The sequence below is a fragment of the Mixophyes fleayi genome, chromosome 1, assembly GCF_038048845.1.
Source record: "Mixophyes fleayi isolate aMixFle1 chromosome 1, aMixFle1.hap1, whole genome shotgun sequence".
NCBI lineage: Eukaryota > Metazoa > Chordata > Amphibia > Anura > Limnodynastidae > Mixophyes > Mixophyes fleayi.
Genome location: NC_134402.1, coordinates 233,472,299 through 233,497,003, shown reverse-complemented (window position 1 = coordinate 233,497,003; position 24,705 = coordinate 233,472,299). Strand labels below are relative to the sequence as shown.

The 24,705-nt window shown below is 38.6% G+C and overlaps 1 protein-coding gene and 1 non-coding gene across 3 annotated transcripts in view; both read right to left on the bottom strand.

Moving 5' to 3' along the window:
- MAU2 (MAU2 sister chromatid cohesion factor) overlaps window positions 1-24,705 on the bottom strand; it is a 33,857-nt gene that overhangs the window by 7,700 nt on the left and 1,452 nt on the right. The window contains exons 2-16 of one of the 2 annotated variants that reach the window (XM_075207707.1): window positions 24,502-24,519; window positions 20,016-20,081; window positions 18,611-18,706; window positions 18,412-18,506; window positions 14,310-14,348; window positions 13,182-13,209; window positions 12,751-12,906; window positions 11,473-11,619; window positions 10,461-10,551; window positions 8,716-8,819; window positions 8,559-8,636; window positions 8,227-8,292; window positions 7,887-7,970; window positions 3,911-3,960; window positions 3,146-3,223 (exon numbers count right to left, since the gene is read on the bottom strand). In XM_075207707.1, coding sequence (XP_075063808.1) covers window positions 3,146-3,223; window positions 3,911-3,960; window positions 7,887-7,970; window positions 8,227-8,292; window positions 8,559-8,636; window positions 8,716-8,819; window positions 10,461-10,551; window positions 11,473-11,619; window positions 12,751-12,906; window positions 13,182-13,209; window positions 14,310-14,348; window positions 18,412-18,506; window positions 18,611-18,706; window positions 20,016-20,081; window positions 24,502-24,519 — 1,196 coding nt within the window. The remainder of the gene's footprint in view (window positions 1-3,145; window positions 3,224-3,910; window positions 3,961-7,886; window positions 7,971-8,226; window positions 8,293-8,558; window positions 8,637-8,715; window positions 8,820-10,460; window positions 10,552-11,472; window positions 11,620-12,750; window positions 12,907-13,181; window positions 13,210-14,309; window positions 14,349-18,411; window positions 18,507-18,610; window positions 18,707-20,015; window positions 20,082-24,501; window positions 24,520-24,705) is intronic. The other variant, XM_075207714.1, reaches the window with a different exon arrangement.
- On the bottom strand, window positions 5,626-5,815 carry LOC142137187 (U2 spliceosomal RNA). The gene has a single exon (XR_012687841.1). It is a non-coding gene; the product is annotated as a U2 spliceosomal RNA (small nuclear RNA).

The window sequence follows — 24,705 nt, the reverse complement described above, 5'->3', positions numbered from 1 at the left end:
TGGAAGCTGTCTGCCTGTTTATGACATTCTTAAGAATGATTTTAAGCAGAAGAGTATTTATCTAGTAAACTTTTCCACAATTTTATGTAAGTCATGAAAAACTACAAATTCTTCCTTACCCAGGCACAAAGGAACACTACCAGGTTATACAATTGTTAAATCAAATTATGGTAACTAAAATGGGCAATTTTGGGAGGGCAAATCATTTGACACATTCTACTCATTAAAAAACATGCACTATCATAACTTTACATAGCTCATCCTCCATGCCTCCCAGCTATACCGGCATTTTCCAGCAACTATATGAATATATTGTTGTTATAAAGCAGGTCATTGATTAAATTGTCTGGGATGTATATTTTTAAAATAGCAGATTAAAATACAGTGACATGAGCATACATAAATGTCATGCGTTCTAGAAGTCGTTTGACACGTGAGCAAATACAGAGCAGTTATGCAAGGTAACAATCATACACATCATATGTTTACAATCATACACATCAACATTTATGGTTCTGAATATGAAGAGGCTGGGGGTTGTCAGTGTATTGGTAACATAGGCTGGATATTCAGTGACTGTCACAAAGAAAATAGAATCCTCCCTGACATTCTGTCATGGTGGTATTTTGAAACTAACTCTCTGAGAAAGGCATGTTTTTGCTCAAGCAAGCCAAGTGCACCATGGTTCCCAGGCTCTGTTAAACAGAGTAGTAGTACCACCAAGACCATGTAATCTATTTTATACATGTGCCAGACCCTGCTGATTATAGATAAAGTGGATAGTGATTGCAGGGAATTCCAGACTGCCTCTGCCAGTTCCTACATTTAGGATGTGCGCTAAGACTAAGGGAATTGTGTCTTCTATTAAATAAGAAAGACTGAAATATTTAAGATTATCTGGAATCCCAATAAATGCGTTTTTTGTGTGAGGTAGACACTCAAGGCAAACATTGTACTGGCTTTTCAAGATTTTGGATCTTTCTAGACTACTGGTACCCATTGAGGAACAACTACCTGAGGAGGAGGATCATAGTGGAAAACAAGTCTAAGGCGCTATTGCAGAGTCTGACCCCACAGTATATCTAAATGTAGTCAGTAACCATTGTAGAATTAGCAATAAGTACACTGACCAAACAATGGCTAAATAAGAACAGTACTCCATATCAATAACAACAGTAACCAAACACAAAGTCTAAATAATGTCAATACTCAGCCAAAAAGGAGAGCGCAAAATTGCCAGGACACAGGGGCAAAATAGTCGATACTCGGTAACTGTAACAGGAGTATAGTGACAGAACACAATTGCTAAATATAATCCTACGCAGTATCAATAAAAGGATAAAGTACAGTGAGGAACTACTCAATAGCTACAGAGAGTACAGTGACAACCATATATTCCAGAAAGGAGAGCACACACTCAGTTCACACAGTCTACGTTATGTTCCATATATCAAATACTCATCACCATTTACTTATATAGCTCAACCAATTCTGCAGCGCTGTCGAGAGAATATTTTTTCACTCACATCAGTCCCTGCCCTATTGAAGCTTACAGACCAAATTCTTCCTACCAGTATATTTTTGGAGTGTGGGAGGAAACCCACGCAAACACAGGGAGAACATACAAACTCCACACAGATAAGGCCATGGTCTGGCATTGAACTCATAACCTCAGTGCTGTGAGGCAGAAGTGCTAACCACTAAGCTGTTATGCCTCTCAGCGTAAAACAATTCTCAAGTTCAGATATAAGTAGATAACATGCAGTAATTGAACCTGTTATTTCTATCAAAGCAAAGCTACCTAGGGGAAGGTGGCGGAGGCAGCTTCTCCCCAGATGGCCCTGTTCATAAGACAGGTCCCCTAGCCATGTTAGTTCCCAGGGCACGGCTTACCTTTAGATAGCCCCCCCACCTGAAAGTTTTGCCTGGTCACCAGAGGTCCTGCCCTGTTCCTTGACACAGGATCCAGCCGGGTGGACCTCTGCAACCCCTGTCACAGCCTGTCATTGGCATAGACTAGAACTGAGAAGACAGGTGCTGTGGCTCCAGGAGTGAGACGGCTGAGTGATCATCCCTGTTAACAGTACTAAATCCCCCACCCCTGAAGCCATTTTGATGAGAGGTGGGAGCAGCAAGGAAGCACTTAACAAGCCCTTACTCTATGGCCAAACTGCAGATAATTAAGTCAAATACAAATTGAATATAAAGGTAAAGCAAGGTGCCCTACTCCACCGGCTCAAATAAGTTTTAATGGAATTTGAGCCTTACTCCCAACACAGCACCCTCTATATCCAAGGTAGAGCAGTGTCCCGCAAATAGGATGAATGAGAAATTCACTTGTGTGAATATTTAACAATTATGTAATTATTGCCAAATTATACATCTGACAATGGAAGCTAACATAGTATATTGTTACTTATATATTTATCCTTCATTAGGACAGGAATATTCTTAATCTCTCCAGCCCAAACACATAGTAAGCGCTTCAAAAATAGTGTTCCTATACACAACAAATGCTGTGTACAGAGGGAGTGTAGCTGGCCAGAGATGGAAGGATACTGCATACTTGAAGTGAGTGGCCCCAAAAAACGCTTTTAATAACCTGATCAAAATGGATTGGATTATCAGGTATGTTGAAAATGCTGTGAGAAGATGACTGCTTTTGGCCCTGTGTGCCATTTTCAAACCAAACCAACAGCCATTGTGAAGGCAGAAGCGATCCTGCCACTGGTCTTGAGAGTCAAAATGACATATAGCGTCCATTTTGGCCACTCATGTCTATGTCCAATTTCAATGAGGATTATGTCACTCAGTGCTCGGTTGTTGACACCTTAAAATAAAACTTTTAGTAGTACCAAAACAATTTAGTAGTACTCAAAAATCATCTGACATCGAACTCAGCGCATACATTAGTTTGAAGAATGTATCACAGCCAATGGTTATGTATGACAATTCCTGATCACTGTGGAGTGCAGTCTTCAGACACAGCAATGGACCTTATACTTTATGTAGTTACATATGTTAGCTCAAATACAGTAATTTGAATATATAATGTAACCAAAGTAAAGCTTACAAACATAACTGGTCAACTTATGTTACTGTATGCTTATTACAGAATATTCCACTCTTTACTTAAACCACTTACTTTGCTTCGTTATATCTGCCTTGAAAGAAAGAGAAGAGACCACGTATATAGAAGGCAGCAGCACGAAGACAATGGGAGCTAAAAGAGAAAACACTTAATTAGGCAACACGTTTACCTAAAGGTATAGTCAATATAGTAGACAAGATTAACCTTAGGGTTAGGGAAGAATCGTATATAATTAAAATTTCATTCATAATAAAATAGTTGCTTGGTTTTGATCATATTTAGTACTGAAGCTTTATAGATTTAAACATTCTGTAAAGACCATTTAATCTGAGGCCTCTCCATAAACAGCAGCAACAGTGCTACGTGCTGATTATAACACACTATACATTGATGACAGCTTTCTCCTCAGTGGACATGTGCTTCATTGGGATAATGACCAAAACAAAAAGGTCAGATATGGAACAACCCGGTACATAGCAAATTACTGTATTATGAATGCATGTTATTCATATAGCAAAAATACATTCTGCTGCACTGTGAAAACCACAGATACGCTGATAAAAAATGATGCAGACTGAAGGCTCTTAAGTAGGTGTGCTGTATATACACAGCCTAGACTTTTGTTTCTTTAAAGACAAAACAAAAAACAAAAACTAGATTTAAACAATCAGAACCTGTCCCAAGTTAACCCAAAAAGCAGTCGGTCAATGTCTCATGAAAAAGCTATATAAACACATAGCACATGGCATCCTGTGCAGGACAACATCAATGTTTTAGAACTATAATTTTATGCGTAAAATAAATTGAAAGAAGTCTTACCTGACTGGGAAATTATGGTCTGGGTTAATTCTTTCCAGTAAGCTATAAAGCTGTATTAAAAGAAACAAGAAAAGTTGCTTTAAAGAATACTGAAACCCTTGAGTGTTAATGACATAAACCCCCAACCAAGGTTGTGAAATTGTTGTATCTTGCAAGTCTATCATTTACAGCATGCACAATATCATAGATAGTAAAAGATAAACTCATTACCATCTAATAAGTGAAAATAATGCAATCTAGATTGAAACATGAGCAAGGTTTAAACACATGATTTGGTAATTCAGATGTGTCTACAACTCCTTTTAACCATTTTACTGCCAAATGTTTTCACCTCAGAAGGCTATGTCGTTTTTCCACCATCTATACAATGCTTTGCTAATGCAATGAACTACATAGCAACTACCACTGAATTGTATTTTATTTTTCATGCTTTCCTATGTTTATTATTAGTAGATCCAATGCAATGTGGTGTTATTACATTGTACAAGCAACACTCAAATCAGAGCTTTGAAATAGATGGAGCATGATCCCCTTGTATATGTTAAAAAATATATACATTTAAAATATATCCATCTGCAGCATTTATGTTTCCAGCAGATGTGATGCTTCTAAACATCATTCTGCATACAGTGTTGGTCAGCAGAGGTGACCTGGACTGTGCCACAATGGCAGCACAAGAGCACTGCAATTTCATACTGGAAAACTTTCTAGGAACTTTGCCACTTTGGCCACCAGAGTGAATGGTTAGGAAGATTAAAATGAATTCTGTGCAGTAAAAGGCCAAGTAATACCTACAATGCATAAGAGGATTTTATACCCATGTTAAATTAATTTCTCTGATTCTATCTGGGGGACATTGCTACCATGGTGTTGTATGTGGGGAACTTGAAGTTGGCACTTAAGTTAATTTGTTTAATACTTGCTGACCGGTTTCTAAAGAATACTGCAGCCAGACCTAATGGGCCCAATGAGAAGTCAGTTGATTTCGAAGAAAGCCCTCCTTCATAGATCCACCGGAGATTCAGGGAACCTTCACAGTGGGAGGAACAGGTCTCCCATTCAGGACTTCCACTGACTGGTCATGACGGCGATCTCAACAGTAGGATCCCTGGTCCCCAATAGAATTGGGCCCTGGTGACCCTGCTGAGACACCCCGAGATGTATACCAGGTAGCCCCATAAGCAGTCATTGATGCCACCATGCTCCATGTGCACAGGGCTGAGGTCTTGTCTGACGTGGGATGGTCCTGAAAATCGTAGCATCTGGACTAGAAAGTTTAGAGTGGAAGCCAATCCTCTGCTTACAAGAACCCCCCGGAATGAGTAGGATTGTAACCTCCCGTAAGGGAGCATCAACAAGTAGGAGACCAAATTCCTAAGAAGCCTCATGTCTGGAAGCATTAGAGGGCAATGGCAGTCGAAACTCAGCCTGTCCTGCCAGAACACACCAAGGCCTCCAGCCAAAGTGTGTGGTCTTGGTATCCAGAATGAGTCCCAGAAGATCATTACCCGGACAGAGAAGCAACTGGAATGGGGAAGCTGAGATAGAACGGTTACAGTCACATAGCCTGTTGTACTAGTAGGGTGCTGTTATAGCATGCAGGTTGAACCTGCCTGGAGGCGGTCGTCCAGCTCAACAGAAGGGCCAAACTTAAACTGTAACCTGAGAAGAGGCCAATGGGCCTCTCTCATTTGCCGATACAGACCTCACTTGAAAAGTGGAGTACCAGTCTTGGGAGTCCTGCCATACCAGATCAGTGCCTAAGGTGGTCAGAGTAAGCTCTTCTTCAATCTCACTGCTCTACAAGTCCCGTTCCTAGAATGCTCCCAGATAAGGGACGTATCAGATATCAACTGAAATGAACAGAGACCACAGTAGATCTTAACACAAAGGTCAATAAGAGATACAGAATGAAGGCTCGTAGAGTGAGGATAGGAGTGAACAGACTAACAGTCTAGGGAAGTCGGAGGATATAGTAGAACTCCTATCCCCTGTGCCATGGGACCCCGAAAGGATGAAGACTTGCTCATCCAATATATTTCTGGGATTCCGTGTAATAGTGTGGCACTGAACTAAGCAGGATCCGACCCATTGCTTGACACCCTCCGGAAGCAAGGACTCTGGGTGCTTTCTATGAGAAAGGAACAGCCCCTCCAGGAAGGGCCTTTGGCCGAAAGGGGCGTGCCTCTGAACTACTGACCTTTGTCAGACCCACCGCTCCAGAAGGGCCGGCAAAAAATTCACACTCAAAGCCTGAGTTTATTTGGGCCGACATATAATGTATGCCAGTTTTTGGTCCAATTTCAGAACCAACCTACATAGGGAGAAGGTTTGGGGGGATTTCTACAACTCAACTACAACTGTCTCCTCATACCTGTATCCTCAAACCACTGACAACGGCAAGCCAGAGGAAGCAGTTCCTGGTAACTGCGCTGCTCGCTGGTCTGCCCCAGTCTCCATCACCCTAATGACCCTGCAATGATTCAGGGCCAGGATGTAGTTAAGTGGGGCCCTAGGCATGTCTGCTGTAGGCACCGGATTCCAGCAGTACAATACTTCAACATGACAGAGGATAAGTGTCATAGCTTTATGAGCCTTTTGCAATTTTACAATCAGGTTTTGATTCTAATTATATAAAAGGTCCTAGGCTTGGTGACCTGCCACAACCAGATTCATGATGTCTTTGTAGCTGGAGGTTTCTTCCAATATGCAGCCACTGCCCCTGTAACCAGGTAACTGCTGCACCAAAACCAGTTCCTCATGTTTTAAATACCTTAGGAAGGCAACACTGTCATAACAAGTGCAGAATGATATTAATGTAGAGGATACCAGCTTTCTCTGGGCTTTCAGCCCAAATATCTTCAATTAGAAGAGATATAATATGTGGCACCTGTTTCAGAGCATACTCCCTTTGTCCCAGTAACTCTAGACAGGATACTGTACACAGCCAAATGTATATAAAATGTGATATACATATTGTCACTTAGTAGAGCATCTCATATACCTATACACATGTACATGAAATATGTGCTGAATATTAGAATAGTGAACTATACATACACACATAGATATATATATATATCTACCTGAATGTAAAAAAAATACATGAAAGTACTTAGCCCTCCTAGTGGCCAAGGCCTGCCAGCGACAGAGGTGCCTGTAGCCATGTAACTGCCTTTTTGTCTGCAGTTCCCGCTTCGGGAATATACCACACATTGTAGCAGATGGGGGGGGAACCCCTAACTGGGTTGCTCCACTGTACTGTGATTTTCTCTGTTATCTGCAGTGGTATCTTGCAATAACGGCTGTTTGCGGTGCATTTATACTAAGCCCACATCAGCCTCTTGCTTCCAATGTCTACTCTGGGGCCAGTAACGCAATTTCCAGTTTCCCCTCTCTGCATCTGCAGGGGATTGGTATAATCCGTTTTAAAAATGGTCACCTGCATTTGTAGTGTCCGGCGCTATCTGCCTAATGGCAGCATGGTTCAGATTGACAATGGTTCTGAGTGGCAGCGGCCATTTAGGAATCCGCTGCCACTACTTCAGAGTATACTCGCTTTGTGTATCTGCCAGGGTAGTTTCTGTATGGCACGTTACATGCGTCTCCTGTAGAAGCCGAGACCCAGTAATGGAAACCTTTCCTCTACTGACCCAGCACAGACACCCTCACGCTTCATTACTCTTTTTTAAATGGAAATCAAATCAAATAAAAAAAAACAAAAAAAAAAAGTAGATGCAGAGCAGCTACAGTAAGCCCAACTCCTTGGGCACTTAAGATACATGGAGGCTACAGTGGGTTGCAGAGTGGAGGGGTCGGTCAGCAAGTATTAAATAAAACAAACAATATGTTCTCCAAATCATACATATACACCCATACACTTTAAAATGTCCCAATATAAAACATGTCCCAGGATTGACTGAGAAAATGGATTATGCACTGGCTATCATTTTTACAAAAGTATGGTTCTGCTCACCTCTTGATGTCTGTTTCCCTCTCGAATATAAACACTTGCCAGATTTGTCACTATAAAAGTCCATAACTCCTGGTGCGTGGTGAGCTGTAAAAAGTACAAATTGCTGCCATGAATGAACAACTCCAAAATTCAGTTTGCTATATTAAAAACACAAGGCCAAATTATTATTGAGTGACACTGCCAGGGAGAACCACAATACAATGTTCCCAGAATTGAGGAGTCGACCGCTAGTTATTCACCATTATCCCAGTGCACAACAGGATGTGAAATAAACACACACATTATCCTGGAGTATTGCTTCCTTCCCTTTGCTCACATTTTCTGGAAATTGTAAACTCACCCTCAGAGCTGTTGTGAATTGCGCCTCTGCATTATCCATACAGTTCACGGAGATGCAGTATAAACCCTAGTGGGAAAAGTAAACATATTTTACACAGGTTTCAGAATTATGGTAAGAGATAGACATTCTACTATAGAAACACTATTGCAGAAATATGATGAGACTTTCTGAAACCAAGTTGGAAGCGATTTAGGGCTTGGAACTCATGGTTTCATTCTGTGGACTGCAAATGTTATAAATACACAAAATTAATTAAGTTTACATTCGTTGTCCCTGAATAAGGTCAATAAGGTCAATGTGAGTACCTAAATCAGTAACCGGTCAATACTTACCAGCAATGTGTGGAGCTGGGCTGCATGATTAGAAAAGAGCCGGGGTGACTGCTGACATAGCTGACAGACTTGAGAGATCTAAGCAAAAAGAAAGCAATCAGGGTAACAGCTTAAATACCTAATAAATAATAGTGAGCGCCTTTATTTCTTCACATACCTCTTGTAAAGCTGTGGCTTTGTGGCCTGTGACCAGACGGCACATGATTATGTGCTCCAGCAGGATAACTTGGAAGGAGGATAAGATTGGGCTGCTGTCCAGCACTGCAATTAAAAAGGTGGGAAACGTCATGAGATTGGGCTGCCTGTGCTGCATTGCAGCTGTTTTATATGGTAGCTGCGATCATAGACTCGGTAGGTGACTGTACAGAACACAACAGCATGAAGCACACCAAACTGATGCTTGATATAGAATAAAAAAAAAAAAAATAATCCTTCTCTCCATACATAAACTATGCAATGTTATTAGTGAATTAACATCTTGTCATTGTAGAACCTTGGTAGAGCCATTTAATATTTTAGTTATCTATACATATTGTCATACACCAATAATCATTATTTGAGCGCTGGATCATTATTGTTTTTTTCTACTATTACTTTTAACAAGTGCTGGACACCCTATAGATCTACAGCTGCTCCTATCTTCAGCCTGCTGTAAATCCTGTGCGCACAATACCTGTCTGTTTTATGCAATGTTACTAAAATGTGTTGGTTACAATCAAGTCCATCATAACACATTTAAATAATTTGAAAACAACTTAAAACATCCAGCCAATCTACAAATTATAGACTTGTTAAAGAGCAAAGCAACAAACTTTATTTTTGCTCAGTGATATGTAAATAATATGAATGGATATCTCCAACTGTTCACAATACAAAGTACAATAAGAAACCCACCCATAACAGTGTGTAAGTTTTAATTACTTGAAAACACAAGAAAGAAATTACAGACCGGATGTATCACTCGGAATTAAAATTATAAATGTTGATAAAAACTGTATTTACATACAAGCATGTTTCAAAATAAACCACAAGCAATGCAGAGAAACATCTAAACAGATTTAGTAAATGTAAGGCTGGTGAAACATTTTATAATAGTTAATGGGGTCAGTGATAAGATACAATGTAAAGTGGCTTATAATACTCTTATCGTTAATGTGCTATATGAATGAGGGGGGGGATCAATTCTTGATTTAATATTCATATATTCTGGTCTCATCCTACAGGTATGTAGAAGGAAAAAAACATTTGACTGGTAAAATCAAAGCACAAAATATTTGCCATCAAATTTATTGGACAGATCAAGTCAAAGGTCCTGTGAAAAGTAAAAAAAGGTGGTGTTAACTAGCAACCAATCAGATGCTGCATTTGGCTTTCTAAACTCCACTAGAAAAAAAAAGACATTTAGAATTGAATAGGCTGCTTTATTCCTGTATACCAGCGTCATAAATGTTCAATAGTGAGTGTCACTATGGATGATTTCTCACTTGACTAGATCCTCAGAACGCACTTGGTGTGGACTATTCTTTACTGAGGTGCCGATAACTTAGTGGAAGTTTACAGTGCCTACACGAGAGAGGTTATATGAAAGCTTAGAGATGTCCCACAGTGCATCCATACAAACGGCTGTTGCCAGAGACATTGACAATAAGTTCCACTTTGCTTTTTTTGTTTTTCGACCCATGCTACTACAGTTTAATCATTGAAGCAAGCTATAGAATGTGTTTGTGTTCCTAATTGGGGGGGAGCGAGAATACAGAACTGCTGTGGTAAGTTGCGTAAGATTCAGCTGTGATTAATGTTCTTTATTTGTAATGGTCACATTCTGGATAATGGCAAGATTTGGCAGTAGGAGAATCAACAGAAACCAGAACAGCACAAATTAAGAAAGCACCTACTACTTACTCTTGAGCTTTTCCAGCTGCATAAGGGCCTTATCTGTGTATTTTTGAGCCTTCTCTAGATAGCCTGCCTGCATGGAGTGCATGACTGTCACCTATCAGACAAAACAAAAAACATACATAAACATGAAGGAAAACATATAGAAGACAAAATATGCAAAGATCAAATTCAAAGGAATAAACTTCCCAAAGAAATCAGAAAGATTTACAATATCAGTATCAAGGTGGTATAGAACACCTGCAATCTCCCATGTAATATATTTTCAACAACCTCATCCAAATATCTTCTTGGGAGAGGTAATTTCCTACACATTTTCTGGCATTGTGATCAGACTAAAACCATTTGGCTATAGGTTGCCAAACTCATACACATAATTATGGATGTTGAGGTTTTAGGATGTTGAGGAAACAGAGGAGTATAAAACCATTATATCCTTACATTAAAAGCACAAGTCACTAGCTATGTTCATAATCTCAGAAGAGTCACTGGACTACACCCTCTTTAGCCTAATGTTTTGTTCAGAAAATGTTGAGGTATAAATGTCTCAGACATGGCTTATGGTTCTATAAATATTTTGATGATAATCGATTGTATAACCTCTTCTCAGGTAATTAACATGCTCTATGATTTCCACCTTATATAAAGGACTATACAATAAATAAAAGTAATTATAACCTTAAGGCGATTTGTTCATGTCTCTCCTACTAATTTTAATAACTAAAATGACTTGTTTCATTATGTGCTTCACAACAAACTGCTTCATCACATAGACAACGTTGTTTATTCTCATTGCTGTTGGAAAGGATACAAAAGGGTTCTGCGCAGTGGTAAACATTTGTATCCACATTATTGCAACATACCCAAGGACAGCAAAAATAAACTACTATAAGGGGAAAAAAACCAGAAGTAAGCTAGTAAAAGATGAAGCAAAGATTAGCAGCGTAATTAAGGATATATATTGGTCCCTCCCCCCTACTTTGACAAGCATTTACACACCGGCCAAGGGGAGACCTACCAAGTAAACCAGAACACACATGTGCTCTTTAGGCAGCCAGTGGAACAGGTCAGCTGGATTGCTGGGTAAAATCTCATCATCATGGAGGGTAGAAATAGTTTGTATGCACTGTTGCAGCTGTTTGAGGCATGGTTTCACACTCTTCACCTGCAAAACAACCACACAAAACACACTACAGATGTCAATGGGTAATATGGGTGACATATTTTGCACAACTGTGCTACCAACTAAACAGAGTCCTTGCAAGCTAAAAACTAAAACAAAACAGAAATCACTTGTTATTCTGACATGTTTTGTCATACTACAGAAACTGTGCTGTACATTAGAAATCCAGACATCCCTTACACAAAATAGATTTAGATTAGATATCCCCATTTTAGAACGTAGTAAGAAACTTTAAACTATGCTTACACAAGATTACTTTGGTAACACTTCCTTTACATTATGTTTAGTAGCCATTTTCTACATAACCCAATGAACAAACATCTTCCACAGTTACATAGTTCTACCCATGGCAACTTTACAGTACAGCATGAACCAACAGAACTGGATACAAGGTTGTGGAGTAGAACTGTGAACCCTAGTGGTCACATTACTTTAAAGCTGGGTACACACTATAGAAAATGACTGTAGATGCGATATTCTTCAGATCTGTGTTCTTTATCTCTCAATCATCGGCTGAAAAGACTGCGACTATACGCACTTTATGGCGATCTGCCTACTCTGCTGGTCGTGTGTGCATACACTTCTACATTTGCCCGACATCATTGATCGTGATTTTTAGGAATTTTATAAAACCAAATAAAATGATACAATGTGTTTTGGCACAATAAAACACGATCTTGGGAGCGTACATACTAATGTGATATTGGACCTAACAGATATTTATTGCGATTGGCATGATAATTGGATGAAAAACCTGCATGTACCTAGCATACGTTTGAAGTGTAAGATATTAATCAGGGGTGTTCTCAGCTATTAGCGCCAGGGGCTCCGGTCATCTTTATTTTTTATTGAAAATATGTTTCATACTTTTACAACTTATTTTAAAATTTATTTAAACTGTTGTTGACTCCCCACCATCAAAGTTATTCTAAATAAAAATGACCTACTTTAGTAATGCTATATTTTATACTGTGTGCTTGCTATAAGTGACTACAAATGTGGTTGTGACTTATTGAATGGCAGATCCCTGGATCTTTAATCAAAACAGCAATGCCCCCGACATCAACATTGCAAAAGGAAAGCGTGAAATGTGGTTGGTAGACTAAATCATACCTGTCCTGCATCCAAGTAATGAGTCACCTGCAGGACCAGGAAGAAAACCCGTAGGGACTCCTTCTGGATGGGATTACCCTGCCAATTCTCCACAATCTGTCCGCACAAAGTCAGCAGTGGATGCACTTCTTGCAGCTTCCGCTCCATCAACAAAAGCTAAGACAGAAATGGTAAATGAAAAGAATTTCTGAGAAGAGACATCATCCATCAGATATTCATGTATTAGTTTTCTTGTTACGTAGTAAAGCTGCATGCAAGGTCATGGGCCAATATGGCAAAACAAAATGCTTTAGTTGCAAAAGCCATCTTCAATCACAGGCATAGAGACCAAAAGGGACAGCAATATATTGAATATCAAAATTAAGGGGGTGGCAATGCACATGATTAAGAATACAGACAAATATTTATGAAGAAACACATGAAACACTTACCATTCCTTTGCTCAGCAAGAACAATGCCCTGCAAATAAAACAGAAAATGCGTAAGCAACAAACAGACATACAGACATCTCTCAGTGACGCTGCTAGTTAGGCAAGGCATTTACAATATTACATAAATACATGCAATATATTATGAAAACAAAAATGGAGATACACCAGAACATACTATTATTTTTACATTATAAATATTGGCACTAGAATCATTATGAGTTATTGACCATGCCCTAGACAAGAATATTGAGGGGGATTATATAAAAGGAATAAAGTATTTCATACGCATAGCAAAATACTGTTTAAAATGTTGTTAAATTAAAAAGAAATTAAAAAAAATGAAGTTCTTTATTATCTTCAAATTGCATGCAAATTAGTAAAAGTAGGTATGGTTTAAAGAATGACAAATAAATTAAATATGAAAGTGTTTAATTGCTTTTACACTTAAAATGGAAAACCCACATATAGCTAGTGTGGGATGAGATGAAAAAAAACAAATAATCGCTCAAATATACAGCAACAGCCTTAAGACAAAATATGTAGATACCCCCTGCTTCATAATTACACAGGTGCAAATGACTCATTTTATGTCCCATTTGGATAACTACCGAGGCCCAATAAGTGTGAACCATTGGATGCATGTAGTCAAAAAAATGCTGATGATGCTCACCTTCAGCCCCACCAAAAGCGGCAGTATCTGTTAATTAAATAGTGTGCTGCATAAAGTGCAAAGCACTAATCAATGGCTACTATGACCTGGAAGTGAGACTCAACAGAACTCCTGAGGATTACAGTACAATGTATCCTAAGCACCATATTGTTTATAGGAATTCCTGGCATCTGCACTTACAACATTTCATTAGAAATTATAGAAGAACATACATGTAATACAATTGAAAAGCAATCTGCAACAATGTGCCAGGCACAAAGCCCCTTTCTGCAATCATGGTGCAAACCTACTGCTCTGTACAACAATCTAAATGATAACATGTTGTTTCTGTCCGCTCCAGTGGGTAAGTGCACCATAAATTGCAATGACTGAAAAGCAAAATATGACAGAGCATTTAAACAGATGACACACAATGCTCAGTATCCGTCACAAAAACAAATTTATCATAAAAACCGTACTGGAGTAGTTTATCCAAGGGTTGTCTATCATTCTCTCGGCTAAAAAAAAAAAAAAAAGAAGGGAAATAAGACCACAGTATGGTAAAGGATAATACTGGGAATAACGTCTTTATGGATGTAATGTAAGGCAGCTAACTGTATGTATATATGATTGTTTTACCAGTATTTATAAAATAAAGTTATTATTTATTTATTTTATTTATTTATTTTTTAACACTACTATCCACTACAGACATTTTACTAACCTTCTCCCTACACTAGCCGCAGCCCCAGCGGCTGCTCCATGCAGCCTTTTTACCCAGGACAACTCAGGTTGTTCTCGCAGCCCCAGCCAAAATACTGTAGATTTACCATTTTTATATTGAAATATGTTACACTGTTTAAAACCAATTGCTATAGAAATGTTCTGAGCTGACAAACTCACATAGGATGTAAGAAACAACTAAACACAAAGGAAGCCAGATCACACCCACATCTTCCCCTTCCTACCACCTAGCTAGTCTTGGGATAATCTGGATTGGACAGATCTCCTGACCTACAGTTACAGCCACCTTCACGGATATTACTGAAAATAAACATATTGTAAGATGGATATATTTTCTCAGAACCAGACCTACATCAGTCATCAGGGACAAGGATACCGTTTTATACTATGTTGGCACACAGCTGATAATTTAAGCAATACGATTATAGTTAAATGTACAGAAACATAATGTTTCAACAAACTAGAAGCAAGGCATATACATCTTCACTTTAAAATCACAATCTAAAAAAGTGGTCTGGCACTTAGTTTACATTATAAACATAGAGCAGTTTTCTTATATCAATGAATCAACGATATTGCCATTGTTCTCATTTTTTTATTGATTTGGAGCCATCTATTAGCATGACTTAGGCTATGAAAGACATAATTAGTGATTATACAGCCACCTATTGTTTACCGCAGAGAAAGAAGTGAGCCGACATTAAGGCCGAAAGAGAAACTGTACACATAGTACATTCCACTATCCAATGTAGAGACTTATTTTAGACAAGTTAACCCGTGCATGATACTCATGCATTCTAGTCAAATCAAGCTACTTAAGGTGTTAAAAAGGTTCTTGTCATGCATTTGGGCCATAGCCCAGGCCTCAACCACCAACCACTCCCCACTGTCACCCCCGGCAACCACCAACCACTCCCAACTGTCACTTCTCCTTCAAAAAATGTATATATTTCTTTTTTAAATCTTTATAAACACTTTTAACAATTAACAAATTAAAAACATCTTAGTATACCAAATTTCAGCCCTTTCTGAATTTTTTTTTCCACACACACACTAAGAATTTAGTAGGTCAGTGTATAACTCCGCCCAGCAGGTGGCGCTGCAGCTTGGTTTAATTTTTCCACACACACACAGACAGACTAACACACGCCACTAGACATTTATATTATAGATGAAAATAGTTTATGCAAAATATGATCCAGATAAAAGGATAATTGTCTCCTCCTGAAAGCATTTGATACACAAAATTTGAAGAATTTTGATACTCATATCCTTTAAAAATCTTCTATCCCACATCAACTGAAAAACCTTAGTTAGGAGTACTGTGCCACAGATCTCAGAAAGACAGCTGCACAATACATCATACAGTAATATCATTTTAGTATCTGGTCAAAGTCTCCTTTACAAAAATGCATTATTTCATTTCTATATAATTTACTAATCGAGGATCTGCTTGACTACCAAAGTCATCATGAGAGAGCTTGGAAGAACAACTTATGCCCCAAATGTTACAAGTCATGCTGGGAGGAGGTTAGAAACGGTATTGCCACAGGCTCTATATCTACTTGAATTAAAAATACATCATATAAAAGTTACTACAGATGGCATTACCCACCTTACAAACTTTAAATAAAGGTCCTCAGATCTAGCCCAAACTGCCGGCAAGACTGTGGCCACAAACTCACAGCTAGAGACATTCAGCAAAAGGGATACACACACTGTGGGCTAGACACTGGAAATATACTAACCACCAGCGATAAACAGGATGAGCAACATACAACATGCAAGAGAGCTATAAGCCATTGAAAAGACCTCATTGCCACTAACATAGAAGATACAGACTACAAGGATAACTGATACATCTAATTTCAAAAACATCCACAAGACTCTCCCACCAACGAGAACCAAGACAATTGCACAAACCAACAGACGTCTAGAAGCCTCTCTCCCTATCTCTACAGAACCTTACAAGCACCTACCACCGAGACTTAAACACTCCACCAACAACTAAAGAAAGCCCAAATTATTAAATCCAGCAAAAGAATATCCAGGGAATACAGTCACCACCTGTCTCAACATGAATACAGAGAAGAGCAACACATCATCCAGATAAGAACACACCCCATTATACCCCCCCCTTCTCTCTATGAAACAGGCACACACCACCAACACCTCCACAGGCACTGCACCAAGGAAGTCTCCAACAAAGTTTAACTCACAGGAACAGAACCCCTGTACCCTCTTGTCAGGCAGCAAATTTCCACTACTGGCATTTAACTCACAAGTGCAGACAGCCCAAAAACACTCTCTCCCACGAACAATGGATCATATCTTGTTGCCCTCTTTTGGGACAGGGTACACTGCATCATCAACTCAATGTTAGAACAACATTTACTCAAAGACCCCTGGACATTACTATTATCCCGTCCTCCCCAGGATATTAGTGTACAGTGTCCATAACTGGTATCCCATCTGCTGGCAGTAGCCCAAGCATTGATCACTAAAAACTGGAAGCAGAGCCATAGTAACTTGAGGTATAGACTTGAAAGGGTACCGACTGTTTCTCTTGACTTGTTACACCCTTAATGTTTCAAACCACCAATTATTTTATGTGAATTAGATGCATAAATTCCACCCTGTACTTGCTATCCATGCTTAGGCCCCCATTTGCAGTTATTAAAAAAAGATTAAAATAAAACAAGGAAATTTTACGGTTTTATATTGAAAATTGTTATTGTTTACTTTGCTTACATAATTACTTTAATACATTTTTATTTTTTTAAATTATAGTTAAAAGTCATCAAAAATATTGAATTAACCTTTTTAATGTATTGTTTCCCCCTGTACATAACTTTGGAAATTTAATTACATGAAATAAGTGGGTGCAAGAAATGCTATGTGGAAGGTCAGACAGTATGCACACAGAACTGCAAGTTACATGTGCAGCACTGACAAGTATGCCAGCAGCTGGAAAAAGAAACAAGCTATTTTTTTTTGCATGAAGAAAGATTATCACTTATAAAAATACATAACACAGACCATAATCAAGTACAGGTGCAGTGTCAGAACATGTGCTCATGTGAAAACACATACACAGTAGGACCAAACTATGACAACATTATAAATTGGCACCCTTTAGACCAGTGTTGGCTAACCTGTGACACTCCAGGTGTTGTAAAACTACAAGTCCCAGCATGCTTTGCCAATATATAGCAGCTTATTGCTGGAAGGGTATGCTGGGACTTGTAGTTTCACAACACCTGGAGTGTCACAGGTTAGCCAACACTGCTTTAGACCATGTCTGCATGGTCATTTTTATTTAAGTCTTGCCTGGGTTAAAAGGATGAAAGAGAAACGACACGGAGTGCAGACTGACACTTTCTTGAATTGGATGTCGGAGCAAGGACAAGGGAAAATAGGGCATGTTGCTCTTTTGCCCCAATCCTACTCTGCCCTTTAAGCTCTAGAGACCAATGATCTCTAACCAAGAAGCCATCTCTCCTCTGTTCTCATCAAATATGGAAAGGAGGAGAGACAAATAAAAATGGCTATGTGCACATGTCCTTACCAGGCTGAGGGCATCCTTGACGTAGATAAAGTAGCTAACAGATAAAAGACCTACTCTTCTGTGAAGACGACAGACCGTTACCTGCCACACTGCTGACCCTACACCACACTCGTGGTGCCTGGTTTCTGGTCATTGCAGTGCTTTTTACAAATTTCACACACATGCAACTGACATTTTATTTTAATGTAACCGTTTGTAAATAATGGGTACATTTAAGCAGAGTTCGGTTTTGAGGTTATGACAAGACATGTATATTTAGATCTTTTTACCTGGTGTACTCTGAGCCCACCACACGTGCATACTCAGCCCCAACTCCCAGCAGGTCACATGCTGACACCAAGTCTTTCTCAAGCGTGTGAAGTTGCTACAAAATAGTAAAAACAGTTTTAGTTGAGCACTGCTGCTAATAAGATATATTTATCCCTTCTACATCTGCCCCATTCACAAACCCCAAAAGATGTTACTCACAGCGAGCTGGAAAAGCAGCCTGCAATGCCAGTATGGGGTCTGTTGAGAGATCTGGATTGCCTTACGTAGGAGAGGCTTGGCAGCATCCACAGAATTCTGTAACAGAATGTTTGAGACATGCTAAAGATACGCAGGCTGCACATCTAAACCTCAATTAACATTAGTGTTAATGTGAGGCACAAACAAAACGGCTATACATGTTCTCACAAATAAATATAAATTTATATATATATATATATATTATATATATATATATATATATATATATTTATTTATTATGTATCTCTATCTCAAAGGAGAGTAGCAAATCTATTCACGCAATGCAGATCATTTTGAAATATGTTGCCACAGTTTCAGTGTGTGCACAATTGCCAAGCTTGACACAGAGAATAGTTTATATACACCTGCATCACTAAGGATGAGAGGATCTTTTAAATAGATTAAAATACAAATGGATCTTCCATGAGTGAATTGAATATCTTTATAAGAAAGAAATAACTTTAAAAATTGTATAGAAATGCTTTCTGTACATGCTGTGACAGTGCCTGCTGTAAATGGCATTTAAACAGCCTCTGTGTAGCGCCACCATTATTTTCGACTTTTCAGAGACCTTATATTTTGAATGCGAGCTAAACATTGCATCATTTCACTTAAATACTACAGGTGGTACTTATCAGACATTAGCAAGGAGGATGGAGAGAGAGAACAGAAGGAAAACTCATGGCTGTCTGCTCTGTGCAATACTCACTATGGCTTATTTACCAACACTGCAATTAGGTGCAACATTTAAACTAAACTATAAGAACCAGACAGTTGATTTCATGGTCTATCTTGCACTAGACAGATAAACACTAATTTGGCGATTGGTTGTTCTACTTAAGTTCAAATTTTACACCTAAACGCAATGTTTGTAAAAGAGCCCTACTGTCTAACCAGAAATGTCTCTCTCCAAAGATAGCACAAAAAACAATATTTTCACATTTACGCTTGTGTACGCAAGATAAAGAAAATGTTGAGGTTAGCATTCCTTCAAGACAAAATATGCTATGGTTGATAAAGAAATTAATTTCTCTATTGCTCCACTTCTTCCTCATACTTAGACCGCTGTGGCTACAGATGTGTGGTAATGTTCTACTTGATTCTTGGATTAGATACAGCATACAAATCAGCTGAAGGAGCAATGTTATATGGCAAATCAGGGCCTGAAATCTAACAGTGGGATTTATAAGAAAAAAAAAAGAAAGAAGCAAAGCAGAAGAAAACTGTAGAAAAAATTGTTTACAAAGCAAGTTTCCAAAACAGTTGATGCAAGTCTGCTGTACAGAATGTCTACCAAGTGGGTATGTGCAACCAAAACGTTTACTCCTTCCATTCTCACAATACAAAACTGCTGCCTGTAACTCACCTCCTGGCAATATAACTCTGACAGAAGACTTGCAGCTTCAAACTTCACATCTTCAAACTGAGGAATCTAGAGACCATGAGTTAAGTTTGCAAACTTTATAAGAGAAAAGCATCCCTATGGTTTTTCTTCCAGACATAAAAGATATTGTTAGTTACTCATGATGTCAATGGTTACTGCGTGGTGCATGAACAAAATAATAAATAATGATTTAGCAGACTGAATGATTGGTTTGTGAATCTCAAAAGTCTATTAAATAAGAAAAAAAAAAAAAAAGAATGGTTTAAGAATACAGCATAAAACTCTTAAATTTGAGACTAGATGGATCAATAGTTCTTATCTTTTTGACCTTGGGGACTGGTTGGCAACATTCATAGACACGTATTGCTAAAGGGTTTCACCGCAAAAAGTTTAAAATATACTATATACAGCTCTACTGGCACTTGTTTTCGAGCAGCACCTTACTTTATGAAAAGCTAGCACAGAGACACACTTTTATTTAAAATTGGGCATCCTGATCTTTTATCACTTATTACATCACTGCACTGGAAAAACAGTGCAGTGATGTGTACAGCAGCAAACAACAAGCTGTTACTAAAACTGCACCTCGTTGTGCCACCTTTAAGCAGGGGCGAACGGAGGATTGTCGGGGGGGGGGACCCCAAAAAAAAAAACAACCCCCGCGAGAGCTGCTCTCCGTTTCTTCAGCGCTGTCCTATACAGCAGCCGCGGCGCTGTCTAAGAAGCGTCCGCGGCGGTGCTGTATAGGACAGTGCAGCTATAGTGGCCACTTAGCGCAGGAGGGGTTTCTGGAGACTCAAAAACCCCCCTGCGTGCGCCACTGTTAAAGCTCACCGAGGTGCAGCGAGAACAAACCCACTAGGAAGCATAACAAGCACAGACGTTTGAACAGACAGGGGACAGCCAAAAATGAGAAGCTAATTTTTTATATGTACAGTCATATTAATAGTTCATTTTCAATGTATTGGATTTTACAATTTACTAAAGACATTACTTTATCTTTCTCCTTGCCATGCTTCTCAGCCAGGTATATGCATTATCAAACAGTTGTTTATATTTTCCTTCCCTCTGATACAAAGTAACTCTGTGTGCTCTCTGAAACATTAAAATCCAGAGAGCTGCTTTGTGTGGTATCAAAGGGCAATGAGAATAAATAATGTTTACCGAGGATGTAATACATGGCTGAAAACCCAAGAAATGAAGTCAGAAAGATAAAATAATTAATGTATATTTTTTAGTCACAAAACCAGACAATTGCACAAAGATTTCCATGAAAAATAAACAAAACTGAAAGTTTTACTATTTTTGATCAGTTGGAAAATATTGAATGATAAAAAAAAAAAATAATAATAATAATTTGGGGTGAAGTCCTTTACAAAACATTTTCCGCTTGCCTTCCACACTCCATTCAAAGCATCCCATGACACACATGAAAGGGAAGTCCACAGGGGACAGGGCATTAACACCTGCTTGGCTTGTTTTAAACAGGCTGTGCGGGAAGTGGAGTGGGACGAATTAGTATTAGACCATCACGGATACAGTGTACAGAGCATGGAAGGTAATCATGCAGTCTTTTTATTATATCTTTTGAAATATATAACTACTTTGTTTGAGGCAGAGTTACCATTTAAAATGGAATTTTGCACACTAGGCTTATGATCACTGCTTGAATAAATCTGCTTAATACATAAACATATTTCTCATATATAGCAGATGCATGATCATGCCCATTTTTAACTATAACATGCTGTTTATTTAAAGGGACCATCATAAAGAATAATTCCACCCAGATCAAAAATTTCACTTTGGGTGGCATGCCCTGTAGACAAAAATTGGGCTAGCAGGATCAAATTAAGTACAGCTCTGTCGAACGCATTCCCGATGATCCCTACTCCTTACTGCTCTTAGTGTAAAACAAATAAATATCAGTGTTGCAAATATTATCATTTTTCTCTAATATTAGTCAATATTATGAAAGGGATACAGGTGTATTTGACTGAACAAATCAACCACAGGTTTTACATCACATTAAAGTTTGCCATCCATAAATATAGTATATTATAATGGTACAGCTTAACATGCATTCAAATTTAAACAGAAGCAAGCTTATGTTAGGTTTCTTTTAGACATTCCCTTGAAGACAGTCCCAGTGATTGCAGCAGTTTTTTCATATATATATATATATATATATATATATATATATATATATATATATATATTATATATGTATATATATCTATATAATTTTTTTTATTTCTCCTGGCATGTAAGTTAAGCAGCTTATCAACTACCCGCTGAGGTCCATCTGTCATGAAGGAGATACACTGGTGTTGCTATGCAGGATCTGTCTCACATAGGGATGTCCTGGCGTTTTGCTTCTTACAACTTCAGACTGATAGCAGCTGATTTATGTCCAGTGGCTGCACAGTAGCAGTTTGAAGCTGCAGGTGATCTGTAATTATTGCTGGTACTCTTGCACAGCAGCCCAGTGTCCCTCTGCCATTATAGACCGACTGCAGAAGTAGCCTGGACAACTATGCATATTTTATTTTCATTAGAACAGAAGCACAATTCACATTGTTAAAAAATACACGTTGGGTGGAGTCCCCATTGAATTAAAAAAATGTTCGATCCTGCCTTACTAGTAGTATTTCCTTATCTGTCTGTATACAGGTGGAGACTAATATAGCAACATTTTAGCAGCTTCAAAAAAAAAAAAAAAAAAAAAGGCTGGCACTGCACATTAGATCTGGGAACGGCAACTATATATTTTTGCTTTACCAAAGGTATTAAAGATAAAACAGTAAATTAGTAGTCACATCTCTTATGTTCAAAGCCCCAGTGCGGATATCATGTTGAAACCATTGCGTTGGCAACATAAACGCAAGTCATGCTCACCGTTGCGGTTGGCCAATTTCATTGCAGAAATAAAATGTAAAAAAAAAATAAAACAAGAGGAACAGGTCTCGAAGAACGGAAGTCATAATTCATGCAAGAGCAATGGAGGTGGAGGTTTGCGTTGCATACCTGCATACAACTAATTTCATTATTATAATTTAAGATATTTATATTATCTTGTAGCAAACAGATGAAAAATATTCTATTTTTTGTTTTTAAAAAGTGGCATCAATTATAATACTTAATAAACTTTTTTGTCCATCCTCTGATTAGACAACCTGTGTAAACATCAGAAGCTTGACAGCTAATCTAGAGGTTATGTATCTTATGTAAAGTTGCAGTAACACTGTACAATTTTGGTTGCTGTCTTTCTGTAATATAATCTACACCACAGTTTGAACACAAATGAAGGATATTACTTTTTTATGTATTCAGTGTTCTCCCCAGCATCATCATCACCATTTATTTATATAGCGCCACTGATTCCGCAGCGCTGTACAGAGAACTCATTCCCATCAGTCCCTGCCACATTGGAACTTACAGTCTAAATTCCCTAACATACACACACACAGACAGACAGAGACACAGACTAGGGTCAATTTTGATAGCAGCCAATTAACCTACTAGTATGTTTTTGGAGTGTGGGAGGAAACCAGAGCACCCGGAGGAAACCCACGCAAACACGGGAGAACATACAAACTCCACACAGATAAAGCCATGGTTGGAAATTGAATTCATGACCCCAGTGCTGTGAGGCAGAAGTGCTAACCACATAGCCACCATGCTGCCCCCTATTTCCCGGGCGCAGCCACCTGGCTGTTTTTAGTTGCCACCTGGCTCTTGGAGTCTAACAGAGTCCTATTATAATAGAATAAACCACTGTTTCTCCTATTATGACAGGCACTATGTGAGCACTACAGCTAGCAGTGTATGTTAGACCACTGACCACCAGTCTAACCAGTCCTGGCAGGTGTGGCCAATAACCTCCCCACATTCATCATTATTATTGCAAAATATTACATCTGCTGCCACCCGGCTGCTTCTTAATTCAACCCGGCTGGCAAAAAGTTCTGGGGAGAACACTGAGTATTGTTACAACAGTCATCGGTGGGTTTTAATAAACAACCATTTTTCTACTGATAAATGCATTTTTTGGCATGTTAAGGCATGCAAATGTCTACTGTAATATTTGTTTAGGTCTGATATCCACTTTGGAGGCACAGAGTGAAGTTCACAAAACGAGCTCACTCCCTACCAACTTGCAGACCAATTAGAAACACCAGCTACTGCTTTCTTACATGTGCCCATCTTTAAACCTTCTCATCCAAGTGCTGCTTCTCCAGACATGTCATTCAGGTGTGAATACCTAACTTATTTTACATCACAAGGATGTATAGCAAATGTTCATTGGTACAGATAAAAATAGGTACTCACACCTCCCTAACACATAAGCAATGGTATATTTGTTCAATGTATAGGTGTCTGTACAGTATGAAAAAAAAAAATAACTATACATCAGTAACCAATGACAGCTGTTCATTTTTGCATTAACCACTCAGGAAAAGGATACTTGTTGCGAAATTACCCACTGAAAAACAAGAACAGATAAAAAATACATTAGTCACAAACCATAAAAAAAATCCAGATAATTTAAAAGTAGGAAAAAAATGAAAATCAGCTGTAATCTATAGCCCTTTTTGCCAACATGTTTCTAGACTTAAGTTGACACAAAACATTGAGCCTGGCAGCTACCCATTTGTGACACCTGAAGTGT